At 41.1% G+C, this 25,510-nt stretch overlaps 1 protein-coding gene across 6 annotated transcripts in view; it reads left to right on the forward strand.

Moving 5' to 3' along the window:
* Positions 1-25,344, forward strand: part of STARD4 (StAR related lipid transfer domain containing 4) — a 206,281-nt gene extending 180,937 nt beyond the window's left edge. For all 6 annotated transcript variants that reach the window (XM_044064193.1, XM_044064195.1, XM_044064194.1 and 3 more), the window contains one exon: positions 24,130-25,344. In XM_044064193.1, the coding sequence (XP_043920128.1) occupies positions 24,130-24,356 (227 nt within the window). In that variant the 3' untranslated portion in view covers positions 24,357-25,344. The remainder of the gene's footprint in view (positions 1-24,129) is intronic.
* Positions 25,345-25,510: the final 166 nt, after the last annotated feature.

Here is a 25,510-nt window from a genome sequence, read left to right on the forward strand (position 1 = left end):
GCAATCTGCTGTTGAGCATTTGCCAATGCCTGGATGTTGTCGCTTAGAGTACGGATAGCAGCCCTCTGAAGCCTCTGCCCTTCACTGTTCTGCCGTTCAGCACGTGCCTGTGCCGCCATTATAGTCTGGAACATGCGTCTGGTGACACCAGCTGCTGTGCTCTATCCTGCAGGTGCATATCTGCCAGAGGTCCTCCTACAAGCAGCACTGGCCACATGCCTGTGTGGCACATCTGCAGTAATTACACTGACACCATAGTGTGGAGACACACCTTCTGTAGCCACCACACCTTCCTGTTCCAAGCTAACACACGCTGACTGTCCTTCCTCTATGGCCACTGGTGATGGGGTATGTGTTGGCATGAGCACTGTGTGCGGGGAAGAGGGGGACATAGCTGGGACGGCAACCATTGGCACAGATTCAGCCCCTGACAACCCTGCCTGTACCTCATGCATATGTTCATCACTGCTAGTATCTGTGGGGACACTAACATCAGATGGACCGCAGGAGGGTAACGCACCTACATCACCTGTGAATGCAAAAAAAGACTCTACATTACAATAGACACACAGACACACAGACACACCATGCATGTGATTTGACAGACAGCATGCAGCATGCATGTGATACAGCAGACTGCATGCAGCTCAGACATTAATAGTGGTAGTTAGCATACCTCCCTGGGTTGCACACAACAGCAAGCAGGTGTCATATCAGTAGCAGACAGCATGAAGCATGCATGTGATACAGCAGACGGCATGCAGCTCAGACATTAATAGTGGTAGTTAGCATACTCCCTGGGGTGCACATGACAGCAAGCAGGTGCCATATCAGCAGCCATGCAATTCACACAATCATGGTAGTAAGCATGCATCCCTGTGATACACCATGTGGACCAGCACAGGTTAACAGTACACATGGCTGAAGTGACCTTGACATGTAATCTGCTGATGTGTGCATTGACATGCATACATGTCTGACACAATGGTGTCCTGACACATGTACAGCGTTGTAATGGGTATCACATTGCAGTGTTGTCTGTATGCCATACAGATAGAATGCACTTTTAGCAAATGTGCATGAGCATTGAAGGGTAGTGTGAGGCGTCTACATTGCTATACAGTGTGAAGTACAGACACTGTGCCATTGCATGGCATCATGAGGCATCTATAGTGCTATACAGTGTGTAATACGCACACAGTGCATAGCCATAACTGTGTGCATACACATTACATAACTGTGGATTGTGACCCACGTCGCTGAGGTGTATACACACCAAACCATGCTGTGTCATGTGACAGGTCACTGGAAGACCTATGGATGACACCCCTGTACAACTACTACAAAGTCTTAGCTGCCTGGCGAACATGTCCACACATGGCAGACTTGTCAATACACCATGTCCCACATGACATTAATGTATCGCACACACGAGGTGCATGGCTGACACTGATGTCCTACAGCAGCAAGGGAAATGTACGGTATCTGTGGCCTGATGTGGTGTTAATGTCTGTGGAAGCTGTACAGGTGATTACTGTCATGCTATGACACAGTCGTGATGTTCAACACATCTTATATGGTCGTATTAAGTGACACCTCCACTTGCTGTGCACAGGCGTTTAGGATGTCCAGTGTTCCACATCAACTATATAATCAGTCAACTAAAGCTATAGTTGGACCATGTGTGGACAATGTTCAACAGGGTGTATACACATCACAACTACTGTGTGGCTACATGTCTCTGGCCATCCTCCATGGCCATGTGTGAACATGTGTTGGCCAAATGTTTGTGATGGCCATCTATCTCACATGTCTGTGTTGTCCCATATGACATACACCCATAGATGTCAGATATGTCACTGTCCACAGGGCTATGCAGACAATGGGTTGTATGTTTGGTATGTGGGGTATGTACTATGGGATAGTGAGACAATATTGCAGCCGGAACACTACATGTCTGGGACATGTCAGATGGCACATCACAATGTGTGCACCCATTGCAGGGGCATGTTACACAATGGTGACTCCTGTGGGCTGCCCATATCCCAGCTCACTGTGTGGTACTGTTTGCGTACCACACATGTGTTGTTCCAATGTATAGTACATATGCCAACATTGAACACCTCCACCGTTGTATGCACAGCTGTCCACACATCTAGCAATGACAGGTACTGTGGTTTCATGTCGGTGTTTCATTTAGTTTGTATATATTGCACATGGGTAGCCAGTGTGAATGATGAAAGATGCGACCTGTATATCATGACTGGACCATACATTATGTGTACATGTGTTAACTGGCCACATAGCATATAGATATATGCATTAACATGCCTGATACTGATAACTGTCTCACCTGCAATGGATTGATGTCTGTGCTGCACGCCAGAGGTACCTGTATAGGGGTGACACAGCAGTTTGAACATTATCCATGACTGTATGACAGCCACAGGGTGCACTGTGCATGTTAACACATTTGCCTGTACAATAGCATATAGTATGCACATGTGTGCATACAAAGGGTAGCATACTGTAGTATGCGGCATGTGTGTAAACATACCTTGCATATGATGTTACATTACATATTGTACAGTGACACATGCAACTAAATGGGATATAATAGTCATATGTGCAGTAGTGACTTACCAGGCAACTCCAGGCTCATTGGTTGGGAGACACCCACCTCCACGATGGCAGCTAGTGTTTGTGGATGCTGTTCTGAGGGTGTCCCCAGGCTGGCCAGTAGCTCCTCGGTGTGTGTGAGTGGGGGCTGGGTTGGTGGGCCACCACCTGTTCCACCTTGTTCCCTGGCGATTGCATTGGCACGCTGTTTCGCATGTCTTATCAGGTCCATGCAGTGTCTGCGCACCTGCTGGTAGGTGCGGTTATGGCCACCCACATCATTAACCCTCCTTCACAGGTCATCACGCTGCTGGGCAAGCTGTGGCACATGGCTGAACAACACCTCATAGTTCTCATGGAGGTGCGGGATGAGGGCATCATCCTCCTGGCGGCTATACGCTGGCAGGCGTGAACGAGGCATTATCTGGAAGACATAATGATGGAGACAGGTCACAGTATCACAGAGATGTTCAGAGATACAGCTGCACATACATTTGTATTAAATCTAGTACATCTGAACAGTTATCGTTGCAAATCGCCATGACACTGACATGACTAACATGTTTGTGTCACACACATGTAACACCCGTTATGCATTGGATATTATCACCATATATGTGTGTCACCTCATTACATTGTTCATACTCCATGTGAATGCTGTCTTGATGTGGGCATGTCTGTTTGCCTGTACTGGTGTTCTTACCTATCAGCACATGCCTGGATGTGTCCACAATAATGCTGTTGACCTTGATGCTGTGTATATGTCACATATCAACACATACACTGCCTTAATGGACATGAGCAGTGACAATGCACACATACACACGGAAACCTTTACATGCATGTGTTTTGCCATATACATCTACACAGCACTGTACAGCAGTTCAACATCCTGCCACGTATCGCCTGTGTTGCACGTGATAGACATGGGACAATGGCTAGCCAGATGTCATTCGCAGGGATGGTTATCAACTATGGCATGTACGGGCAAGGTTTTCTAGCAGTATTTGACAGCCATTTTGCCACCGCAAGGTGCATCAGTGCCACATTACTGATCCAGACAGTTAATAATACATTTACCATGCGGTCATCGCACCATGTATGACAGAGATAACATGTGCAGCTTTGATGGACAGGGTTGCATGGTATGGCAGGAGTATGTAACATGTATGGCACAGGGATCTGTCCAGCATGTGGCGATCCTTGTAGTAGGACAGTGGCTGTCCATGACGTATGTCTTTCAGATTAGGATATGTATGTGTAGCATGTCCAACATCACAGTGTAGCACATGTCTTTATGCATGGTAGCCAGCATGCTGCATAGTGGAAGTGAGGATTGTGAAGGCTGGTATCGCCCATCCACGCATGGCCAATACCCCTTAAAGATGATATGTGATCCGATATTGGTCACCTGAGTGCTGAGTATGCCTGTGCAATGATCTCCATGTTCATGGATGGCACCCTGTCATGACATGGGTGCCTCGTATGACTACCTAATAGGCCTGGAGACATCACCAACTCAGGGAGGTGAACTGCATAACACCATCCCTTACACAGTGTCCAAAATGTTGACCGCTGCCTAGGTGGTAGTTAATGGGTACAGGGTTATTCACCTAGCGGTGACAATGCTATCATCAGCTGTCAGATTATCCACATATGTCACACACCTCACCCACAAAGCCCATTCTGTATGTTGTCCACAACACTGAGACAGCTATTGCTCCTAGGTCATGGACATTCACATCCTTACATACACAGATGCCTCCCATTTGTCTGTGTGGTATGGGCTACACTGAGGGGGGAGTACACAACATTAACTCTGTTTTATGGTAGCTGCCACTGGTGTGATATGCACATGTCACTCAGACATCTTTTGTAGTGTTGCTTCTGTCAACAGGCCACTGATAGAACACTCCTGTGACATACAAAGGTACATCTAGTATATTCAGTGTAGCTGGAACACGGTATGGGTGATGATGCCCTATGACCTGTCACAGGTATGCTATGCAGTGTGAAATCATCCATACTGTCATCTACTTCTGTACTGCTAACATCTACGTTGATAAAGGTTCATAGACTTGCAGACCATACTCAGCAGGGTAATAGTGCAGTGCCTCCAATTATGACTGTCTTCTTCACTTGTGGGTTGCAGTGGGTTGATATTATCCAACACCCTATCTGTATTGCATATTCATGCTCAGCACTTGTTCAGAACATGTGAGCACTTCATGAGCTACTGATTACTATAGCACCCATTCCAACTTATGTCGTACAAGTACACTGTCTGTCCTTACATTTCCAGCTTGTTTACAGTACAACAGTTGTTGTACACACGTAACTCACATATCTTGTGAGACATGGTTGAATATACAGGCATGTCCAAGTGTCACGTACCAGTGCTGTTGCCTGTCTATATGATGAATATGGCAAACATGTGGCAATAGAGAAATTGTCTCATGTACACAGTCAATGCTCACCTCCCAACATACGACACTACAGCCTGTGGGAGATGCACATATGTAGCCATGCTGGGGGTAATGCTCTCACCAACCCAGACTGGACCTGACATTCATGTGGGGACGTTTAACATTTGCAACACACCCCACTCATCACATAGTCTCACTAGATCTCCACCATCACAGGCCACACATAGTATGAATACGACATTTGCAGAACCTCTCCATACTCTGTGTAGGCACCAGAGGCAGCCCCCATTACCAAACACAACAACAATTACTTATAGCCCACAGACTCATGTGTGCCCATCAACTACAGCCAAAAGGGTGTTATAACATACCCAACACACCGATCATAGGTGACTCTGTAGGCGGTCACACTGATACACCAGGGATCACTGCAGTGGCTGTACTGTACAGAGGTGCAGGTAACACATGGCTCTGCTGTTCACAGACAGGACACTACCCTAGAGAGGTGCCGCCGGTGTAAACACTGTAGTTGGGCTTACACATAGACTTGCCAGACAGCATAGTACCTCACTATGTACCTATGAAGCTATTACATGTCCTTTGTGCATGGTTAATTGAGTTGCTCTTCCATTTTGATTAGCTATCATGCTGTTACAGTGTCCCGTGACTACAAGCCATATGTATCCTGTTATTGTGTATCGTACATGCCAATTGACGATACCTTTTGTTTGCATGATATAACAGTTGTGCTGTGTAGAATATCTGACATATCTACCTACAATACTGTACATTACACATATTTTACACATTATCCCATAATGCAAAGCATACTTGCACAGCAAGACCACCTTAGGCATGTTATTGTCATTATATGCCCATACACATGCCTACTGTGACAGTATATCAACATATACTATCCACTGCTATGGCACGTACTTGTTGGACATACCCTACCACTGAATGGCGGGTGGTGTGGAATTGTTCTGTTGAAAGCCCTCATGTAACATCCCTTGTGGTGTTTGTGATGTTTACCTTGTGGCCCACAGCAGGACACACAATTTCCACAAGCTTTGCTATGCTCAACAAGACTTTTCCCACTTTATGCATTGTGTACACTTTTAATTAATACAAAACAGGCTCTACATACACTAACATACTGAGTGTTCTACATACCTTGTTAGCGTTCCGAATCTTTGTAAATATCTCTCTTACACCTTTACTGTTTAAACGGTTCTATGGTATGAGCATACAGTTTGAATGTATGGCAAGTCATCCTTATATACGTCGATACCTGTAACATGTGGTTTCCTGCCACCAATTGGTGTTCCTGAGTAAATTATTACATGCACATCAGCTGTGCAGCTACTCCATTCGCCAAGTACGCGGCAACAGTGGGGTATAATTTAATTCTCCACTTGGGTGTTGCCCTTTTGACCTACCTTCAGGGAGACGGCCTTTATGTGTTTTGTTGTGAAGAATTGTAACTGATATTTGTAGAGACACGGATATTTTGAATTCATGTCCCCCATGGATTGTGTGTGACGGCTAGAGTATGTGGTTCTACATGTGAGTGTACCTGTCATTTCAACCATCTGATAAGGGACTATTGCAAGCAAATCCTGTAACATCGCCGTCTGTTCCATTATACAGCAGCTACGATTTCACATGGTGCTTTTACAAATGTGTCTCTCACAAGGTATGTTAATGGTTCTGCAGATGTAATTGAGTGAGTGGATGTTAGTGATGTTATTACAGTCTGTATTGCAATTGTTTCGGGTGTGGGGGAGATGTAGGTGGATGTACATAGCATATAAAGGTTTGTGGGGACTGCATTCCTACATATTCCATATATGTGCGTGGGCTCCTTTCCTAATTGAAGACCTATCACTTAGTAGACTGAACTATGGTTGTTACGGGCTTATACATTGAGCCATTGTTAATTGGTTTCTATATAGTATGCAGGTGAAGTTGATACTTCCATACTTCCGGAAATACAGCGATATGTAAAGGAATGTTACTAAATGACAGCTGTCTCGTGTATTTCTGTCACAAATATTTACACTCATTGCAGTTGTGTTGGTTACTGAGCCTCTTTGGCATGGGTTGCCACCTTTTCAAATGGCCATAGTGGGACATTTGCAGGACACACATCGGTGTTTACAGGCCGACACATACCCATGGTCAGTACACAGGATAGAACATACTTTTATCCTGAATACATACTTATTCTTGTAGCACTTTAGCTACTTATCATGTTTCATGCAATGTTTATGTTTTGTAGATACAGGCATAACTATTTAATGCAACTGTTACATAATATATGGGACATAATTATGTCCTACAATCTCAGACATTTGCCCTTTTTAATATTTTTTGTTAGTACACAACGGCCCAGGGAGGGGCTGTCCCTCTTAAAGTGGGACAGGTGGTACCGTATGCCTACGGCCAACTATGACCACACCTACCATACTGCGTTAGCACTAACAGACACACGATGCAAACACACACACACATATTACAGTCCCATGGAAATGCACGCGGCACCCTCAACACACACAGACTACAGCAATTACAAACACTGTTGAACACAGTACCTACGTGGACTGCAACACCGGCAGCGATAACTAAATGTCCCTTAATATCGTGATAATATTATACGCGGTTCCAGTGTTCCGGTACTGTGTTCTTTCGGTCATTAAGCCTCGTGATTACGCATGTCGGTATGTGACACATTCCATAGTTGGCAGTATCCTATTTATTTCTACCTCCATGTTTGTGTACATGTCATTGACCTATCTATATATTTGCAGATATAGGTGAATCCGTATATATCAACATATATCTCTCTATCTCCCTTTCTATCTCTATTTTATATATATATATATATATATATATATATATATATATATATATATGTAAGAGAGAGAGTGAGAGGGAGAATACACCTTTCATTGTGTACATGTCAGTGTATACTGTTTCCTGGACTCTGCACGTTTGTGTTTGAACCTGTCACATTACACACCTGCCGTTGGTACATCTTGGGTAGCTTAGTGTTAGGTGATTGTGTACATGATTGCATGTTCTACTCCTGGTAGTGGTCATTTTACCCTTCAGAGCAGGCACTATTAGTATAGGGGTGAATAATGCTAGTTTCACCTGTTCTGGACATCATTGACCGTGATCTGCGTGATATTCAGAGAAGCTTAGCCTTATTTTGCGCATATCCGTATAGTCATGTTTAAACGACGCTTACCAGCACTGGGCAACGCATATTCCCATTAACGTGTGCTAAACCTGATCTGATGACCTGCATCCACCATCCATTATTCGTGCCTTCGGGATTACGTAACGTCCCTTGCAGGACGTGGTACCGGGAACATGCACAACAGTCAGTGCATTTACCACTTGGGCATCTGGGATTTGTACATGTGTTATGGCGTTTTGTATGTGGACTGTACTACGGCTGTTACTCCATACTGCAATCAAATGGGTAACTCAGTTAGTTTACATATGGATGAGACCTATTAATGGTATGTCCAAGTGATGTTTAATGGATGTGCCCCAGCATTGGGAATGTATGTCACAGTGAGCCACACACTATAATGTGCTACACATTCACACAACCATAGGTGGAGCATGCTGGGGTGACAGATACCTGTCATGGGTACACCCCATGCTTTGCCACTACATACATGATTACATTGTATGGAGCCCCTCATTTACACACCAGGGAATCAATGCAGAGTGTGTGGAGAACAGTGATTACACACATGGATCCCGCAATTGGCTCTGCTCCACTGAGGGTCAGTTGGTTACTTGATGTGGTGGCGACAGCAGACACTGTTTGCCTCAATTGATGAATGGTCTCTGACAATCGGGCGTGTACCTATCGATGTACCTAGGAACCTATACATACAGTACTAACATATGCTGATAGGTGCATGTACTGTTCAGGTGTTGACATTTCTTGTTCCAATAGCTGTTGTGTGTGCAATGGTTGAGGGCTGCCTATGTAGGATTCACACAGTAGGCCACCTATACATAACAATTTACAGGTGGCCGTGTGTGTGTGCCATCCATTTTACTGTGTGTGCAGGTGGAGAGGTGTGTCAGTCCGTAGGGGCCTACACTGTCAGAGTATGTGCGATACGTTCCCTCTTTGCCAAGGCGTAGGCATATTGGGCACGCCTCCATCTGCCTACTGGGGCTGGCACAGGGTGTTCATGGTCTGAATCCCTCTGTGCCTGTGATGGCCTTGGCAATTGTGGTGGGCTGTGAGGGCCTTCACCATTATGTCCCTGCTGCAGCTGTTTCCGCAGGATCATATTATGTAGCATGGCACATACTATGAAGATGTGGGCACATGTGCCTGGAGAGTACTGCAAGGCTCCATCAGATATGTCCAAGCAACGGAACCGTGATTTCAGCATCCCGAACACACGCTCTATGATGATTCTGGTTTGTGCGTGTGCCTCATTATGACTTTCTTGCATGGGTGTGTGTGCATTTCTGATGGGAGTCATCATCCACGGCTCCAGTGCATAATCAGCATCCCACACAAGGTGGCCATGTGGGATGTCCTCCCTGACAAATACCTGATACAGCTGTGAGGCATGCCAGATGTGGGAGTCATGGTAGCTTCCAGGGCTGCCAGCACACACATCCATGATAATGCCCTGGGCATTGCACACGACCTGGCAGTTGATGGAGTGGTATACCTTGCGGTTTATGTAGCGCCTACCATGCTCACCGGGTGGTGACTTGATATGTATGTGCGTGCAGTCTATCGCACCCAGTACCTCCGGATAGTGTGCCACATGGTGGAAGAGACACATATTGCTGGCCAACTCCTCCTGAGTTTGGGGGAAGTATATATGCTCATTGGCATGTGGTAACATGGCATCCAGGAACTGGTGTAGTACCCTGGATGCTGATGTCTGTGAGATCCCCATTATATCTCCAGTAGGCCTTTGAAAGGTACCTGTGGCTAGTATTCGCAAGCTTACACATACCTTCATGTCCACTGGGATGGGTTCCCCTCTGTTGTTTCTGAATCTCAGGCATGGCCGGCACAGCTCAACTATTTGCTGTAAGATGTCCCTGTCCACCCTGTAACGCTCTACTATCTCCAGATCATGTAGCCCCTGGTAGGTTACCCTTGGTCTGATCACTTGTCTCCTCCTCCGGGGCCTGCGGTGGTTGTCAGCATCATCCTCCACAACACCTTCAGTCACTAACACATGGTGATGAATCACAGCTATGGCAGCTCCCAACATGTACATTGTAAAAGTTCCCCGTATGTTTACACGTATGGTGCAGTGTTTGGGAATACACAGGTGTGTGTGAGGTGCTTTCACACTTTATACTATTGTGCTGTGAATACTGATGATGTCATAGGGTGTGTATGTACGATCGTAGCTACAGGGTATCTTATGTGTTTTACGACAGGAACTACTATTGTGGTGCCTTTGGTGTTGAATTACATTTGGCTACCGTGGATTACTTCTTGCCCTTCCCTTTACATTTCTTCACGTTTCACCTCCCATTTTCTGGCATGCATCCAGCAGCCTGCTTTCATTTGTACTTTCCTAAACCTGGCTTATCTTGCGTAATGTGTTCTATGGCCGGTGTACTGCAGGTTTGCTTTGCTCTGCTATGACAGTTCTCTTTTCTTTGCAATCCGACACCTCCCCTATCCTGTTTTGCAGGTTTCTGCAAGCAGACTTGTCAGCTGCCGTCGATTGCCCGCTGTGAGTTAATAGGTGTTAATTGCTCAGTTGTACTCCAGTTACCCTACTGCGGCATTTCCTTATTTTCTTCCCCTGACCTTCCTGTTTGAGCTATGGTGCGCAGCGCGTGCGTCCGTTTACCAGGTTTCGGGCACGTTTTCATCCCAGTACACATGTGCTTTCGGGCACCATATGTGCTCTCAGCTAAACAACGCTATACCTACCTCCCCACCCCTGTCCTGTGGCTTTGCTTAGCAACGGCCAGGCTGGATTTGCATTGCTCCAATGTGCTTACAGCTATGTTGGCACACCCCACTGCTGATGTCATATATATACCTCTAAACCACTCCTCGGTGTTGTAGCACTGCGCCTTATGGTACATCCTTAGTCCGGCGGGACGTTTGCGATTCACTATTACCTGCCTCATTTGCATGGCATTGACTACTAATTCCTAGTTACTGTACTGAACACTGTCACAGACCCTTAGCAACCCTTGCAGCTTGGTTGTGGTGTACCATGCATACCATTGAGTATTATGGTGAAATCATGATTTGTATTACATTGCGATTTTATGACATTTGTATATATTTTCTTTGTGTTCCCGTTTGCGCACACATGCCCTGCGGTTGTACTTTGCGTTACTGTGGACATGACATTAAATGTTGTTTTTTAGGTGTTGTGCATCTTTTCTTATGCCATTGGCTGTATATTTAGCCATTGGCATATGTTAACTTTGTAATACATGAGTCTGGTCCGCTTTCATAGCTCCGATGTTCTGTTTGGAAAAATGTAAACCGTGTTTTTTGGTTTACATTTCTGTGGGCTTATGCTACACCTGCACCACTTCTTGAATCGCTGTGTACCTTCATTTGCATGGTGCGGCACTGCACATGGGGTGATTAGCATACCTAAGCCGAGGGCTGCGCAGATCTGGTGTATGCCGGTAGTGCACGTTCATTCCTGAATCGCTCGGCGGCCATATTTGGCGTTATACCGCCTACGCTACGCCTGCGCCTGGCGCAAGCTTCATGAATCCCGGGGATAGTTTTTTACTTCCATTAATGCTGCTATTTAAATATCACGTGATCATTATCTTTGGCTTTATAGGCTGGTTTAGTAAATAAATGTATGATGTTAATTCAGTAATTTATTGTAACACTGAGGAAGAGTTTTGGAGACTTGAAAGCTTGTTGTTTTACATTAACGTGTTTTATATGAGACGGTTGGACCTTTGGTATCTTCACTGGGGTAACCTTGAAATAAAAGGAGATTATAACAAATGCTGAAGGTCCAAGAATCTGTGTGAAAAGTACCCTGTCTGTTCAAGACATTCTGGCACTTATGGAAGAAAAACTCTATGCATCTTCATATTCAGCCACAAGCTCACAGGTCTGCTGCTTACAGTTATATATTTTTGATACGGAAATTCATTTCTTTGCTATAATTTGAAATCAGTCTCCACAGTGTTAGGTGCCTGTATCTTCTAAGAGGATTAGTATGTCTTCCATCCCAGCAGGTACTTTACTCTGCATTAGGGAAGAGAGTTGGTTGGACAGTTATGGCAAGAACATTTATATCGATAATTTCTTAAGCACTGACAGTTCGGTTAACTTGCATGCTGTCCTTTCAGATTTCTGTGTTGGAGATCATAATTTAAGAGACTGCAAACAAATGGGAGTCTTTGGTAGTCTAGCGGTTAGGATTTAGCATTCTCACTGCCACGGCCCTGGTTTGATTCCCAGTCGAGGAAGCTTCAAAGAGTTACTGGCAAAAATGAAGACTGCTGAATGTATTAGTCTTCAGGAACTAACTTATGGTATAGTAAATTCAACAGCATGAGCAGTCATAAGTGGCACATCTATAAAAAGATCTGATTGACTAGTTCCCGAGAATCTGCCTGAGAATGGTAAAGCTCACTCTGAGAAGCTATGTCTGGCACCTCTGTACGCAGATGACGAGGTAGCTCCTGAGAAAGCTAAAGCTCAGTCTGGGAACCTGTAACTGCCACAACTATGCACAAGTGTGATTGTCTAGGTCATGTGAATGCTAAAGTTCAGATTCTGGACACTGCATTCTCATTTTCATTTTTCATTCTGTAGCTGTGGACACCTTAAAATCCTTGGGAAATACATTTAGATTTAAAGAACAGCAACAGGAAGAACACTTTCCAGCTGTTCACTATTTTTATAAACATTCACCCTCTTCCATGAAATACCTACAGAAAAGACCTGGCCACTGACTTATACATATAGCTCATGTTTTGCATCACATACTATATTTTCTATATATGTTTGTTAACATTTCCTTAATGGGTACTTTTCCGTTATCTGGGCAGCAGTTCTAATGAGCGCTTGGAATCCTACGACATGCTCGCAATGAAAGGAAGTTAGTCTCTATTTTTACTTTCTTTTATAAGTCTTGTAAATAGTCACTCTTTTCATGCTGTTACACGTTTCATATTATTAACAACCCGTGGATTCCTTTGTGTACTGCTTCTTGAGAAAGATATAACGAAGGTTTGTGAACTTGCATCACCTTTAATTGTATTGTGTGTACTTTGCAGCCCATCTTGAAGCTTTTGGAAATGCATATTTATTACGCTCTACCCGTGTTTAAAATTGGGAATGTGACAGTCAGACGAAAGTGTACTTTCAGGTTCCTTCAGAGGGGAAGAGCCTAGCGGGTACAACAAATAGTGTGTATCAATAGGCAGCAAGAAACTTTTCTTTGGGTTGGACTCAGATTTTCATATTACGTTTCACATGTGGTCATGAATTGTATTACAGCTCATGGAAATAGCATTGTAAAAAAGTACGAGAGACTACAATAATCTAAACACACTCCAAATAAAGTGCATTTTGCATTTTGAAGTTGTACCACATTTGGCTCGTCAGTCCAAGAGTTTACTATAGGGTTAGCACCTGTCCCACTTTGGGCACTTTTGCCATTTTGCCATTTTTATTTATTTAGGTAATTATTTTTTTATTTATTGCAGGACACATGTCCTGGGATTTTAAACTATTTATTAACTTTTCTTTAATACTTACAAAACAACTGCTTTTATGTATCTGAAATGCCTAAATGTTATATGGGATACTGTAAGCAACTCAAATGCTACAATAACTGTTGGTACACAACTGTAAAAATCAAAACTGTCTATCTGTAATTGGTTCAGGTAATTATGCCAAAATTGGTGTTGCCAATCACCACGAACCAACAAAAAACTGGAACTGGAAGCAAGGTGAAGAAACACCTTCAAAGTTTATTGTAAAACAATTATTCCACAGCAAAACACACTGAAAATACACCATGAACGCCTTCTCAGCCTAAGCGTTTTCGTCACTACTGGACTTCATCAGATAAAAACAGCTGTTCCTAGTTACCTTTTATATAATTTTAAAAAACAACGAACCAATCTAATTCAAGCCTTCAAAACACTTCAATTAATTACTAAATGTGTACACCTTTTAAAATAAATAGGTTTAAGAGACCACAGTTATTTCTTTTAATTTTATAAAATGTTCTTAAAACCTTTTTATATATATATATAAAAACCTTTTAAAAAATCTTTTAACTTATTTAAATATATAAATATATAAATAAATAAATAGAATAAATAAAATAAATAGGATGAAATTTCATCATTGTAAACCTATGTGTTTTATGGTATTAATTTCATATAGCCAATGGTGCCATCTACTGGTTGCCTGGGTTATCACACCTTTCTTTTCATATTTTTTCAGCCCTTATTTTCAGAAGGGGCTGAATAGATATATACTCATTTAAGCCAGGTTTCTTATTAGCTTCTAAGGCTACTTGCCACCACAATTCCCTGTAGGCTATAAGTTCTTCCAGGGGCCCCCTCTGTTGTTACCCACTATTTGATCCAAAACAAAAAATTGAAATTTGGACCCTACACAAACCTTAGAATGCCTATAAATGGCATTTGTTTCCTTTTCTTTCTTGACATCATAGATGTGTTCATATATTCTTCTTTTAAGTGACCTTTCTGTCTTCCCAACATAAAAAGACGGACATGCAACAGGTAACAACAGAGGGGGCCCCCTGGAAGAACTTATAGCCTACAGGGAATTGTGGTGGCAAGTAGCCTTAGAAGCTGATAGGAAACCTGGCTTAAATGAGTATATATCTATTCAGCCCCTTCTGAAAATAAGGGCTGAAAAAATATGAAAAGAAAGGTGTGATAACCCAGGCAACCAGTAGATGGCACCATTGGCTATATGAAATTAATACCATAAAACACATAGGTTTACAATGATGAAATTTCATCCTATTTATTTTATTTATTCTATTTATTTATTTATATATTTATATATTTAAATAAGTTAAAAGATTTTTTAAAAGGTTTTTATATATATATAAAAAGGTTTTAAGAACATTTTATAAAATTAAAAGAAACAACTGTGGTCTTTTAAACCTATTTATTTTTCAAAAAGTGTATACATTTAGTAATTAATTGAAGTGTTTTGAAGGCTTGAACCAGATTGGTTCGTTGTTTTTTAAATTCATATAAAAGGTAACTAGGAACAGCTGTTTTTATCTGATGAAGTCCAGTAGTGACGAAAACGCGTAGGTTGAGAAGGTGTTCATGGTGTATTTTCAGTGTGTTTTGCTGTGGAATAATTGTTTTACAATAAACTTTGAAGGTGTTTCTTCACCTTGCTTCCAGTTCCAGTCTTTTGTTGGTTCAGGTAATTGCCTTCATGCTTGTAAGAGAAATCCCTTTTCAGTGGAGAATCGTCCCACATCAGCAACAGCTGTGCGATCATTGCGAACTCATTAGAACTGTTGCCCCAATAATGGAAAAATACCCCTTGATGCAATATATTTAATATTTTACTATTGCTGTTTATTAAACAAGTTGGATAAGCAGATTCAGCTGTTTACCATTTTTATCATATGCAGTCTGACCATTTCAGGTTAAGGCAAATATTTAGTATTAGGATTTTTTTCTTTGGTGGCAGCAGCTTTACAGGTAACAAGATCTGATATGACTTAGTGTTATATCAGTAAACTTGTTAAGTTAAATTTTGTATGTTCTGTTTTAATTTTGATTCATGATTTCTGGCTGTTACCTGTTTCTGGAATCTGAGTTCATTCCAAGGACTTGACATTAGTTTGTTTTTAAGCAGTCTTTCACTGTCTTAACAAGTCATGCATTTAGTTAATTTTTGAACGTTATTAGTTATACTTTTAACTCTGAAGTTCCAGGAATTGACATCTGTTTTGACTCAAAATTAGCTTGAAATCTACAGGTTGAATTTGGTTTAGCCAGAAAATCCCTTATTTTGGATAAGTACGTTAAAAGTACTTACTGATAGTATCTTAAGCACTGATAATTCATAATCAACTTGGATGCATCTTTTGTTTTCATATATATTCGAATTATAGGATTATTACTTTGTGACAAATTTGATTAAGTTATACAGGCTCAACTTCAGGTTTGAGTGCTTGATCCCAAGCACTGCACAAAATAAAAGATGGAAACAGCAATACAATTATTAAGGCAAGACAGTCACAGCAGGCTAAAGAATAAAAGATATAAGAAAATTCAATAATAAAATTGACATAAAATAATGCAGTACTAATAATAATTACACAATAAAACAAAGTGAACTGAATTACAAACACAGCTAAAGCAACCATCAGAAAGCAAAACTTGTCAAATGCAAGGTCAGATTCTTAGCCTCCATAAATTTAAGGTTAAAATGTATTCTGTTATTAATGTAACATAGGTATCAATTAATCATATCAGTTTTTGTCACCCTTCCTTAGCTGGCTGTAAGATCCAGGTGTTCTCTTCACTGCCAACTTTGTTATTCTCACTAGGGAATAAAAGTTGTGCAGTAGGCCTCTGAATGCATCATACTACTAAGTAAGGTCTTTCTTTAATTATTTTTACCCAGCTGTTTGGGTTCTTATGCTTCCAGAACCTAAGTACAGTAAGATTATTTTGAGGTGTGTGCACATGAATGTATACACGTTTACTAACTCACTTGAGTATCTGTACTTTGCAGGTTTATAGCACTTTTACTTACCCTTTGCTGTCCCTTAGGTTCCCAGTCCCTAAGTGAATGTGGATTGCTAACACTACAGACATGAGCACTTCCTCTGTGTTAGTAAGCCAACCAGTTACGCCATGCTTTCAGCTTAAAAGATGCTCAGTTCACATGATGATTATGTCCTACCAGGGGCGGCCCGTGCTATCGGACTGCCGGACTGCAGCCCCCTCAGAACGAAATAAAAATAGAAAAAAAAACATTTTTTAAATTTTCGCGGACTTCGCGCATGCACAGTAGTCCCGACACGCATGCGTCTATGCGCATGCTCCAGGCAGTCCGGCAGGACCCATAGGGAACACATGGAGACGTCTGTGCACTTTTAAAGTGCACAGACTCGCTGGGATGATGCATCGGGGCCGGACTGCAACAGCAGCAGTCAGAACAGTCTCGTCGGGAGGTTTGCTTTCAGGGATCTCGCAGGTCTTCAGAGTATTGCGCGGGCAGGATGTATGGATATTATGGAGAAGGAAAACGGACAGGTAAGTGTATGGTGCTTTTTACGTTTACAATGTTTGGGACTTGCTTTTATACTTTGTGTATGGTACTTGCTTTTACTTTGTGAATTGTATGGGACTTGGTACTGCTTTTACTTTGTGTATTGTATGGGACTTGGTACTGCTTTTACTTTGTGTATTGTATGGGACTTGGTACTGCTTTTACTTTGTGTATTGTATGAGACTTGGTACTGCTTTTAGTGTGTGTGTATGGGACTTGGTACTGCTTTTAGTGTGTGTGTGTGTATGGGACTTGGTACTGCTTTTAGTGTGTGTGTGTGTGTTTATGGGACTTGGTACTGCTTTTAGTGTGTGTGTGTATGGGACTTGGTACTGCTTTTAGTGTGTGTGTGTATGGGACATGGTACTGCTTTTAGTGTGTGTGTATGGGACATGGTACTGCTTTTAGTGTGTGTGTGTATGGGACATGGTACTGCTTTTAGTGTGTGTGTATGGGACATGGTACTGCTTTTAGTGTGTGTGTATGGGACATGGTACTGCTTTTAGTGTGTGTGTATGGGACATGGTACTGCTTTTAGTGTGTGTGTATGGGACATGGTACTGCTTTTAGTGTGTGTGTATGGGACATGGTACTGCTTTTAGTGTGTGTGTATGGGACATGGTACTGCTTTTAGTGTGTGTGTATGGGACATGGTACTGCTTTTAGTGTGTGTGTATGGGACATGGTACTGCTTTTAGTGTGTGTGTATGGGACATGGTACTGCTTTTAGTGTGTGTGTATGGGACATGGTACTGCTTTTAGTGTGTGTGTATGGGACATGGTACTGCTTTTAGTGTGTGTGTATGGGACATGGTACTGCTTTTAGTGTGTGTGTATGGGACATGGTACTGCTTTTAGTGTGTGTGTATGGGACATGGTACTGCTTTTAGTGTGTGTGTATGGGACATGGTACTGCTTTTAGTGTGTGTGTATGGGACATGGTACTGCTTTTAGTGTGTGTGTATGGGACATGGTACTGCTTTTAGTGTGTGTGTATGGGACATGGTACTGCTTTTAGTGTGTGTGTATGGGACATGGTACTGCTTTTAGTGTGTGTGTATGGGACATGGTACTGCTTTTAGTGTGTGTGTATGGGACATGGTACTGCTTTTAGTGTGTGTGTATGGGACATGGTACTGCTTTTAGTGTGTGTGTATGGGACATGGTACTGCTTTTAGTGTGTGTGTATGGGACATGGTACTGCTTTTAGTGTGTGTGTGTGTGTGTGTGTGTGTGTGTGTGTGTGTGTGTGTGTGTGTGTGTGTGTGTGTGTGTGTGTGTGTGTGTGTGTGTGTGTGTGTGTGTGTGTGTGTGTGTGTGTGTGTGTGTGTGTGTGTGTGTGTGTGAAAATGCCCCAGGTGCTCATGGTGGTGAGGTAGGGAATACCTCAGGCTTGAACCCTGTACCCTGTATGCAGGTGTTAAAGACTTGAGTTCCCTACCCACCACCATTTGTAAAGAAATTGCAGATTTTTGCCTCATATTTGATCTGATCTGTTCCTCATAATATCTGTGGTTTGTAAATGTTGCAATGCTTGATATTTGATGGTGTAGTAGTAGCATTGTTGCCTCACAACTGCAGGTTCTCAGTTTTGATTCTTGGCTGGGGTTCCTTCTTTGTGGGGTCTGTATCTTCTCCCTGTGTTTGTGTGGGTTTGCTTTTGTGTCCTCCCATGTTACAAAGACATGCCTGCATTATTTCTTCCTGGGTCTCTGCTGAAAAATGTCTTTTTGTTCCAAGTCAGACTGTCCTGATAAACAAATGTTAAATAAAATTGACAGGCATTTATTTGAATTTCAGACTTCAGGTTTCTGAATGTGTAATTCCTTGCATATTTGATGGTGCAGTGGTAGTATTGTTTCCTCACAGCTATAGGTTTTCTGGTTTGATTCTTGGTTGGGGTGGCTTCTGTGTGGAGTCTGCATCTCCTCCCTGTGTTTGTGTGGATTTGCTCTGGTGCCCTGCCGTTTTACAAAGACGTGTCTGCAGTATTAATCCCTGCGTCTCTGCTGAAAACTGTTTTTGTTCTGTCCACAGTAAAATTGACAGGCATTTGAATTTCAGACTTCAGGTTTCTGAATGTTTAATTCCTTGCATATTTGATGGTGCAGTGGTAGTATTGTTTCCTCACAGTTATAGGTTTTCTGGTTTGATTCTTGGTTGGGGTGGCTTCTGTGTGGAGTCTGCATCTCCTCCCTGTGTTTGTGTGGATTTGCTCTGGTGCCCTGCCATTTTACAAAGACGTGTCTGCAGTATTAATCCCTGCGTCTCTGCTGAAAATTGTTTTTGTTCTGTCCTCAGTAAAATTGACAGGCATTTGAATTTCAGACTTCAGGTTTCTGAATGTTTAATTCCTTGCATATTTGATGGTGCAGTGGTAGTATTGTTGTCTCACAGCTATAGGTTTTCTGGTTTGATTCTTGGTTGGGGTGGCTTCTGTGTGGAGTCTGCATCTCCTCCCTGTGTTTGTGTGGATTTGCTCTGGTGCCCTGCCATTTTACAAAGATGTGTCTGCAGTATTAATCCCTGCGTCTCTGCTGAAAATTGTTTTTGTTCTGTCCGCAGTAAAATTGACCGGCATTTGAATTTCAAACTTCATGTTCTTCAGAATACATAGTAGCACAACCTTTTTTTCTAGCAATTTTCTAAGTTTATAAGATGAATATTTTAAATTTGTCCCTATTTTTGGGACTGTATTCCCCATTATTGGCATCGTCCAGGTTTTGTGCTAAGGTTGACAGCTATGGCAAGAACTGAATTCACTGAATATGTTTGAGGGCTGTATTCCCTCATTACTGGGTTTGTCCAGGTGTTTTGTACTAAGAGGTTGACAGCTATGGTGAGAACTGAATTCACTAAATGATAGCCATTTAAGTTTCAGTCTTCCTCTCTTTTACAAAGCAGCTGATGTGGCATAGTGGTATGTTACTCTGACTGTTTTTTGCTCAGGGACCTTGGCAGTAAAATGTATGGTGGCAACACAACATTTTATTCTAGCAACTTTCCAAGATTATACAAGCAATGTTTAATGTGTCCCTGGTTTTTGGGCTTTTGACCCCCCCCAATACATTTTGTTTTTTTCCAGTTTTCTTGAGCTGTGAAGTTGAGATGCAGTTGAGTATTGAGTAGATTTTACAAGGAGCTGAGAGCTGCAGGGGAATAGAAGTTTAGTGCTTTGCCTAGTTAATACTATAGCGCAACAGGTTGTGTACTTGCTTGTGATGCAAAAGGCTGTGGGTTCTACTCCCCCAAGGGGTGGATGCTGCCGTACTGAGAATGTTCTCCTTGGTGAAGATACTAACTATGAGTCTGTTATCAGTTTGCCATCCATTTCCTCTTGCAATATTATTACTAGCTTATCATTTTTTAATGTAATATAGGCAATTTATTCCTGAGGGGCAACAGACACTTTATTTTTCGATGAAACCATGAAATATAAAGGTGATTGCTAGCAGCAACTGCTTCATTAGTTACAGATTTCTTTAATGTGGAATTATTTAGATGACTTACTTCAGAGATTGTGCATATTTACTGATAATGGACTGTAGAATTGCGCATATTTACTGATAAAGGTGGACTGTAGAATTGTGCATATTTACTGATAATGGTGGACTGTAGAATTGTGCATATTTACTAATAATGGTGGACTGTGGAATTGTGCATATTTACTAATAATGGTGGACTGTAGAATTGTGTATATTTACTAATAATGGTGGACTGTGGAAGTCTGAGTAGACTTTTTTATGATAAATGTTCTCAACTGGGCAGTTTTGCCATTATGGGTGCATATGGTTTGTTTCATTGCTTACTGGAAAAATGTTCAAAACAAATTTAAAACACCCTCTAACAAGTGTACTGTATTGTACAAGGAATATAATTTTAGTACAATGAGGAAGGTGTATCAAAGAGCACATGTATGTTTCATATGCAAGGGGCCTATGATTTGAAAACAGCCCAAAATTAATCTTTATCTGCCAGTGGCAAAATGTATTTTCTTTGAATGTGGGTTTCAATGCTGTTTCAATGAATGTGAGTTTCAAGGGCAGAGAAGTTTTAATGCTAAGTTTTCATTGTGAGACTGCATTGCTTTGTTTAACAGATGACTTAGTGTTTGTGCTGTAAAATACAAAATAAAACTTTCAAATGAAGTCCAACTTATCATAGAAGTAAAGCAGTATGCACATTAGTGTTTATGGTAAATGGAGTGAAATAGCCAAGTAATGGTTCATTGGAATGGCTGCAGAGGCTCCATTCAACCATTATTTTGTCAGGGGGGAAGGGCAGCAAACTCAGACAGGCCCAGCTGAACTATACCTCCCAACTGTCCAGATTTTCAAAGAATGAATAGATTTTTGCTTCTTATTTTTGGTTTGTTCTTCATAAAATTTGTAGTTTTCTGGCAAATCATTTAGGAATTAAGTCACTAAATAATAAGTTTCAGACTTCATAACCTTCAGAAAAATGCATGTTAAAGTAAGAGCTGTTCTATCAATTGTCTCAATTTATACAAGAGCAATTTTAGTACTGTTTATATGTGCCCCAATATATTTGGCCTTGTTCAGATTTACTGCATTAACAGGTTGAGAGGTACATGCAAATAAATTGCTTTATAGAATTAGGCATAGCCAACCTCTCAACTGTCCCCAATTTTTGGCTCAAAATGTTGCTCTTCCCCCTAATAATCCCTCCGCAAAATAGCAATTTTGGAAGAAAACATGGAGGGTTTACAATTAAGAAATAACTGTAATAATCAGAGTTATAGATTACTTGAAATGCATGTAGATTCTTTTATTTTGTCAGCTGCTCAAGGTAGCAGTACTAATATTAAAGTGTCCCTTCTTTGGCAGGTAGCAGCTGTATTGTGTGTCTATTTTATATTTTTGCATCACATTGTTGGTCCATTTTTCATAAAGTTGTTTTTTTTTGGCAAATTAGTGACAAATCACTAAAGACTGAAGTTAGAAAATGACAGACATTTGAGTTTCAGATTCTATACCCTTCAGAAAATTCATACTAATGCAAGACCTATTCTATTATCTTTCTAAGTTTATTAGAGCAATATTTAAAAATTGTCCTTATTTTTGGGCCTTTGTCCCACTTCTGTGTATGGCTTTGTCCAGATTTCTTGCTCTTGAGGTTGAGAGGTATGACAAATGTGTCAGGGCCATCACAGTCAGCCAGAGAGATTTCAAATTGTGACATGCTTGTTGCACCCCACTCCCCCATGTAGTGACTCTGGATGTGTCCAAGCAAGGCAAGGAGTAGTTGTATCTACCTTGGATGGGGAGGACACACTGCATAAGTACTACAGTGGCTTTTCATCTGTCCTTGATTTTGCAGAATGGTCTGGTTTCTGTCATATTTTTGTATTGTTGATTTATGCTTATTACTCAGATTTATGCTTATTACTCAAAGTGCCTGTTGCTCTGTGTTTAAGTAGCAATGCTTTAATGACCATAAGGTAAGCTTGTCTGAGATCGTAAGATGCAAGTAAGCTTTAATAAGCATACTGTTAAAGAATTGCCAACATTGAAAGCCTTTCTGTTGTTGCCATGCAGAGAATACTTGACTAGATAATGTATAAGCCTTGGGTATTAAAGGACAGGATTCCATTATTTTAAAAAGCTCATTACACTTGTTGCAGACTTCCAGTCATCTCTGCAGACTTTACCCGTAAACTAAACAGAATGCCAATCATGTGTGGTCCATAACCTGTACAGTAATCTTTTAAGCAATGTATCTTGAGCTTGTTTCTTGCTTGCTTTTCATTTTTTACTTTTATCATGTTTTCCCCATGAAACAAGTTGTCAGGCAGCAGGTCTTTTTTGGATAAGAAACATTTTTACAAGTGGGGGCATCACATAGATTTCTACTTTCAGCATGTTACTTGGTACTTTAATAAAGCTGAATATATTATAATTAGAACTGCAGTGCAAGGAGAAGTGGTTTGAGTTGAGTGCTTCTGGTTTTTCTTATACTTGATTTTGACTGGCATTCCAGTAATGTATTTAAAAAGTAATTTATTTTTCATGCCTCACAACCTTTTGTTTCCATCTAGATATTAAGTAAGCTGTCATGCAGCCAATGCATTGAAATATTTTTATTCTTCTACACTTATTTTTGTCTTGATTGGACTTTCATAATGATGGTTTGCCACCCAGGGCAGCATATTTAATTAAAGTTAGTTTTTTGTGGTTTTGTGCATAGCTCCTCCCCTTTCTGGTTGACCACATCCCCTCCCCTTGACCCCACCCATTCAGCTGTCTCCTGCAGCCCCCCTGTGATTTGAAGTCACCAGCCGCCACTGTGTCCTACAGAGTATCATGGCCCCATTCTCCCTCAGGGATACAGACTTTGTGAACGTAGTTACTTTTGTGACTTTAACAATATAATAGCTGTCTCTCAGAGCTGTTTATGTGGAGCTTGTGTTTTATTTATTTCCTTTGTTTAGTTTAAATTAAATTAAAAGGACATTGTGGCTGACCTTTTTTATTTTCGTCTGTCAGAAAGAGATATTAATCACATAAAGGATGCTTGCAACAGTGATAATAAACGGGTTTAAGATACACTGGGCCTCTTTCAGTAATCACTGCTTGAACCCCTAAATGCTAAACTGGTAATGTGTAGTAGTGTTGTGCTATTTATTAGTAAAACCTAATATATGACTAGTTAGTTGTATACTCTACATGACTGTGTATGACTTAGCAGATTTCCTGTTTAACACCTATGTAACATCATTGTAGACAGGAGAATAAGGTATATTATTGACTTTTTCAGGTGTCAGCCTTGACTATGGGGATACTCGTCCAGATTTTGTTCGTGGATTTAATCACCCTTGTGGATGGTTCTGTGTTCCTACAAAGGATGACCCTAGCCAGAGTCTTTTGACAGGTTACATTCAGACTGACCTTCGTGGCATGTTGCCTCATGCTGCCGTGAATACTGCCATGGCTGGCTCATTAGTAAATTTCTACAGTGATCTCAAAAAGGCGTTGAATTCCTAGAGTACCTCATAGGATTAAAGAGCAGTAGCAGTTACTGTGGGACTAGGAGCTGATTCAACACTTTAGATGTGAAAAGATGTATGCTGTATTTATTCAACACCTTTCTCGTGAACAAATGTTTGCTGTTTGTAGAGGCTGATTATACATCATGTCCATGTTTCACATGAAGACTGATTACTTTTGGGGCTGGTTCCCCAAACTGACCTTGCTACAGCGGTAGTCTTGTATTTTGAGTTGAAGTTCTGTGCTCACAATGATATAGAGATTTTTCTATGGAAAAAAAGACTTCACTAAGATACTGAATGCATTTGTGTTATGTACTGCCTTTAGAAAAGTTACAGTTAACTGCAAAAAGATCTGTTCAGCATAAGGTGAGGGCATTCAGACTTAGCTGTTATTAATGTGTCAGTGACAAGTTCATGACAGAGAATACAATAAATGAAAACAAAATCCATTTCCAGATGAAAACAATAGCTATGATTGTTTATTGACACAGTATCAGTGGCATGAACCACAACTGAATCTATTTTTTTGTTGTTTTTTCATGAACTATTATCTTAATTCATTGTAATAATATGCATGTTACACTGCTGTTGCTTATCCTTATATTAAGGCTTATAAGAGATACTATAAAAAAAAAAAAAGCACAGCTGACCTTCTGTAAATAGTGAAGCTACACTATGAAGGTGAAATTCTGAACAGAGATCCTTAAAACCACATATACAAAACTGACAAAGCAGAATGCATCTAAAACTTAGTGAAATAGTAGTAAGAGTTTGTAACATAATAAACATTGAATGACAACACTGAATACATAATTTTTAGCTTAAATGTAGATCGGTAACATTTGTAAGTTGGTACAAATACGTTCATCTCATTTTTATACAGATTATGTGGATATTTGGGATTACACACATTGATGGAAGAGGCACAGCAAAATAATGGGCATAGTTTCTCCAAACTAAAGGGGTGGCGTAAGCCACAAAACTATGGGCTAGGCTTATAAATGCCCTCGGGCAGATAGCCTAGTATGAACCTATATATATATATATATATATATATATGTGTGTGTGTGTATATATATATAGATATATATATATATATATATATATATATATATATATATATATATATATGCTATGGATTTGCATCAT

Source organism: Protopterus annectens, chromosome 2.part2, assembly GCF_019279795.1.
Source record: "Protopterus annectens isolate FY-2018-M chromosome 2.part2, PAN1.0, whole genome shotgun sequence".
In the NCBI taxonomy this organism is placed as follows: domain Eukaryota; kingdom Metazoa; phylum Chordata; order Ceratodontiformes; family Protopteridae; genus Protopterus; species Protopterus annectens.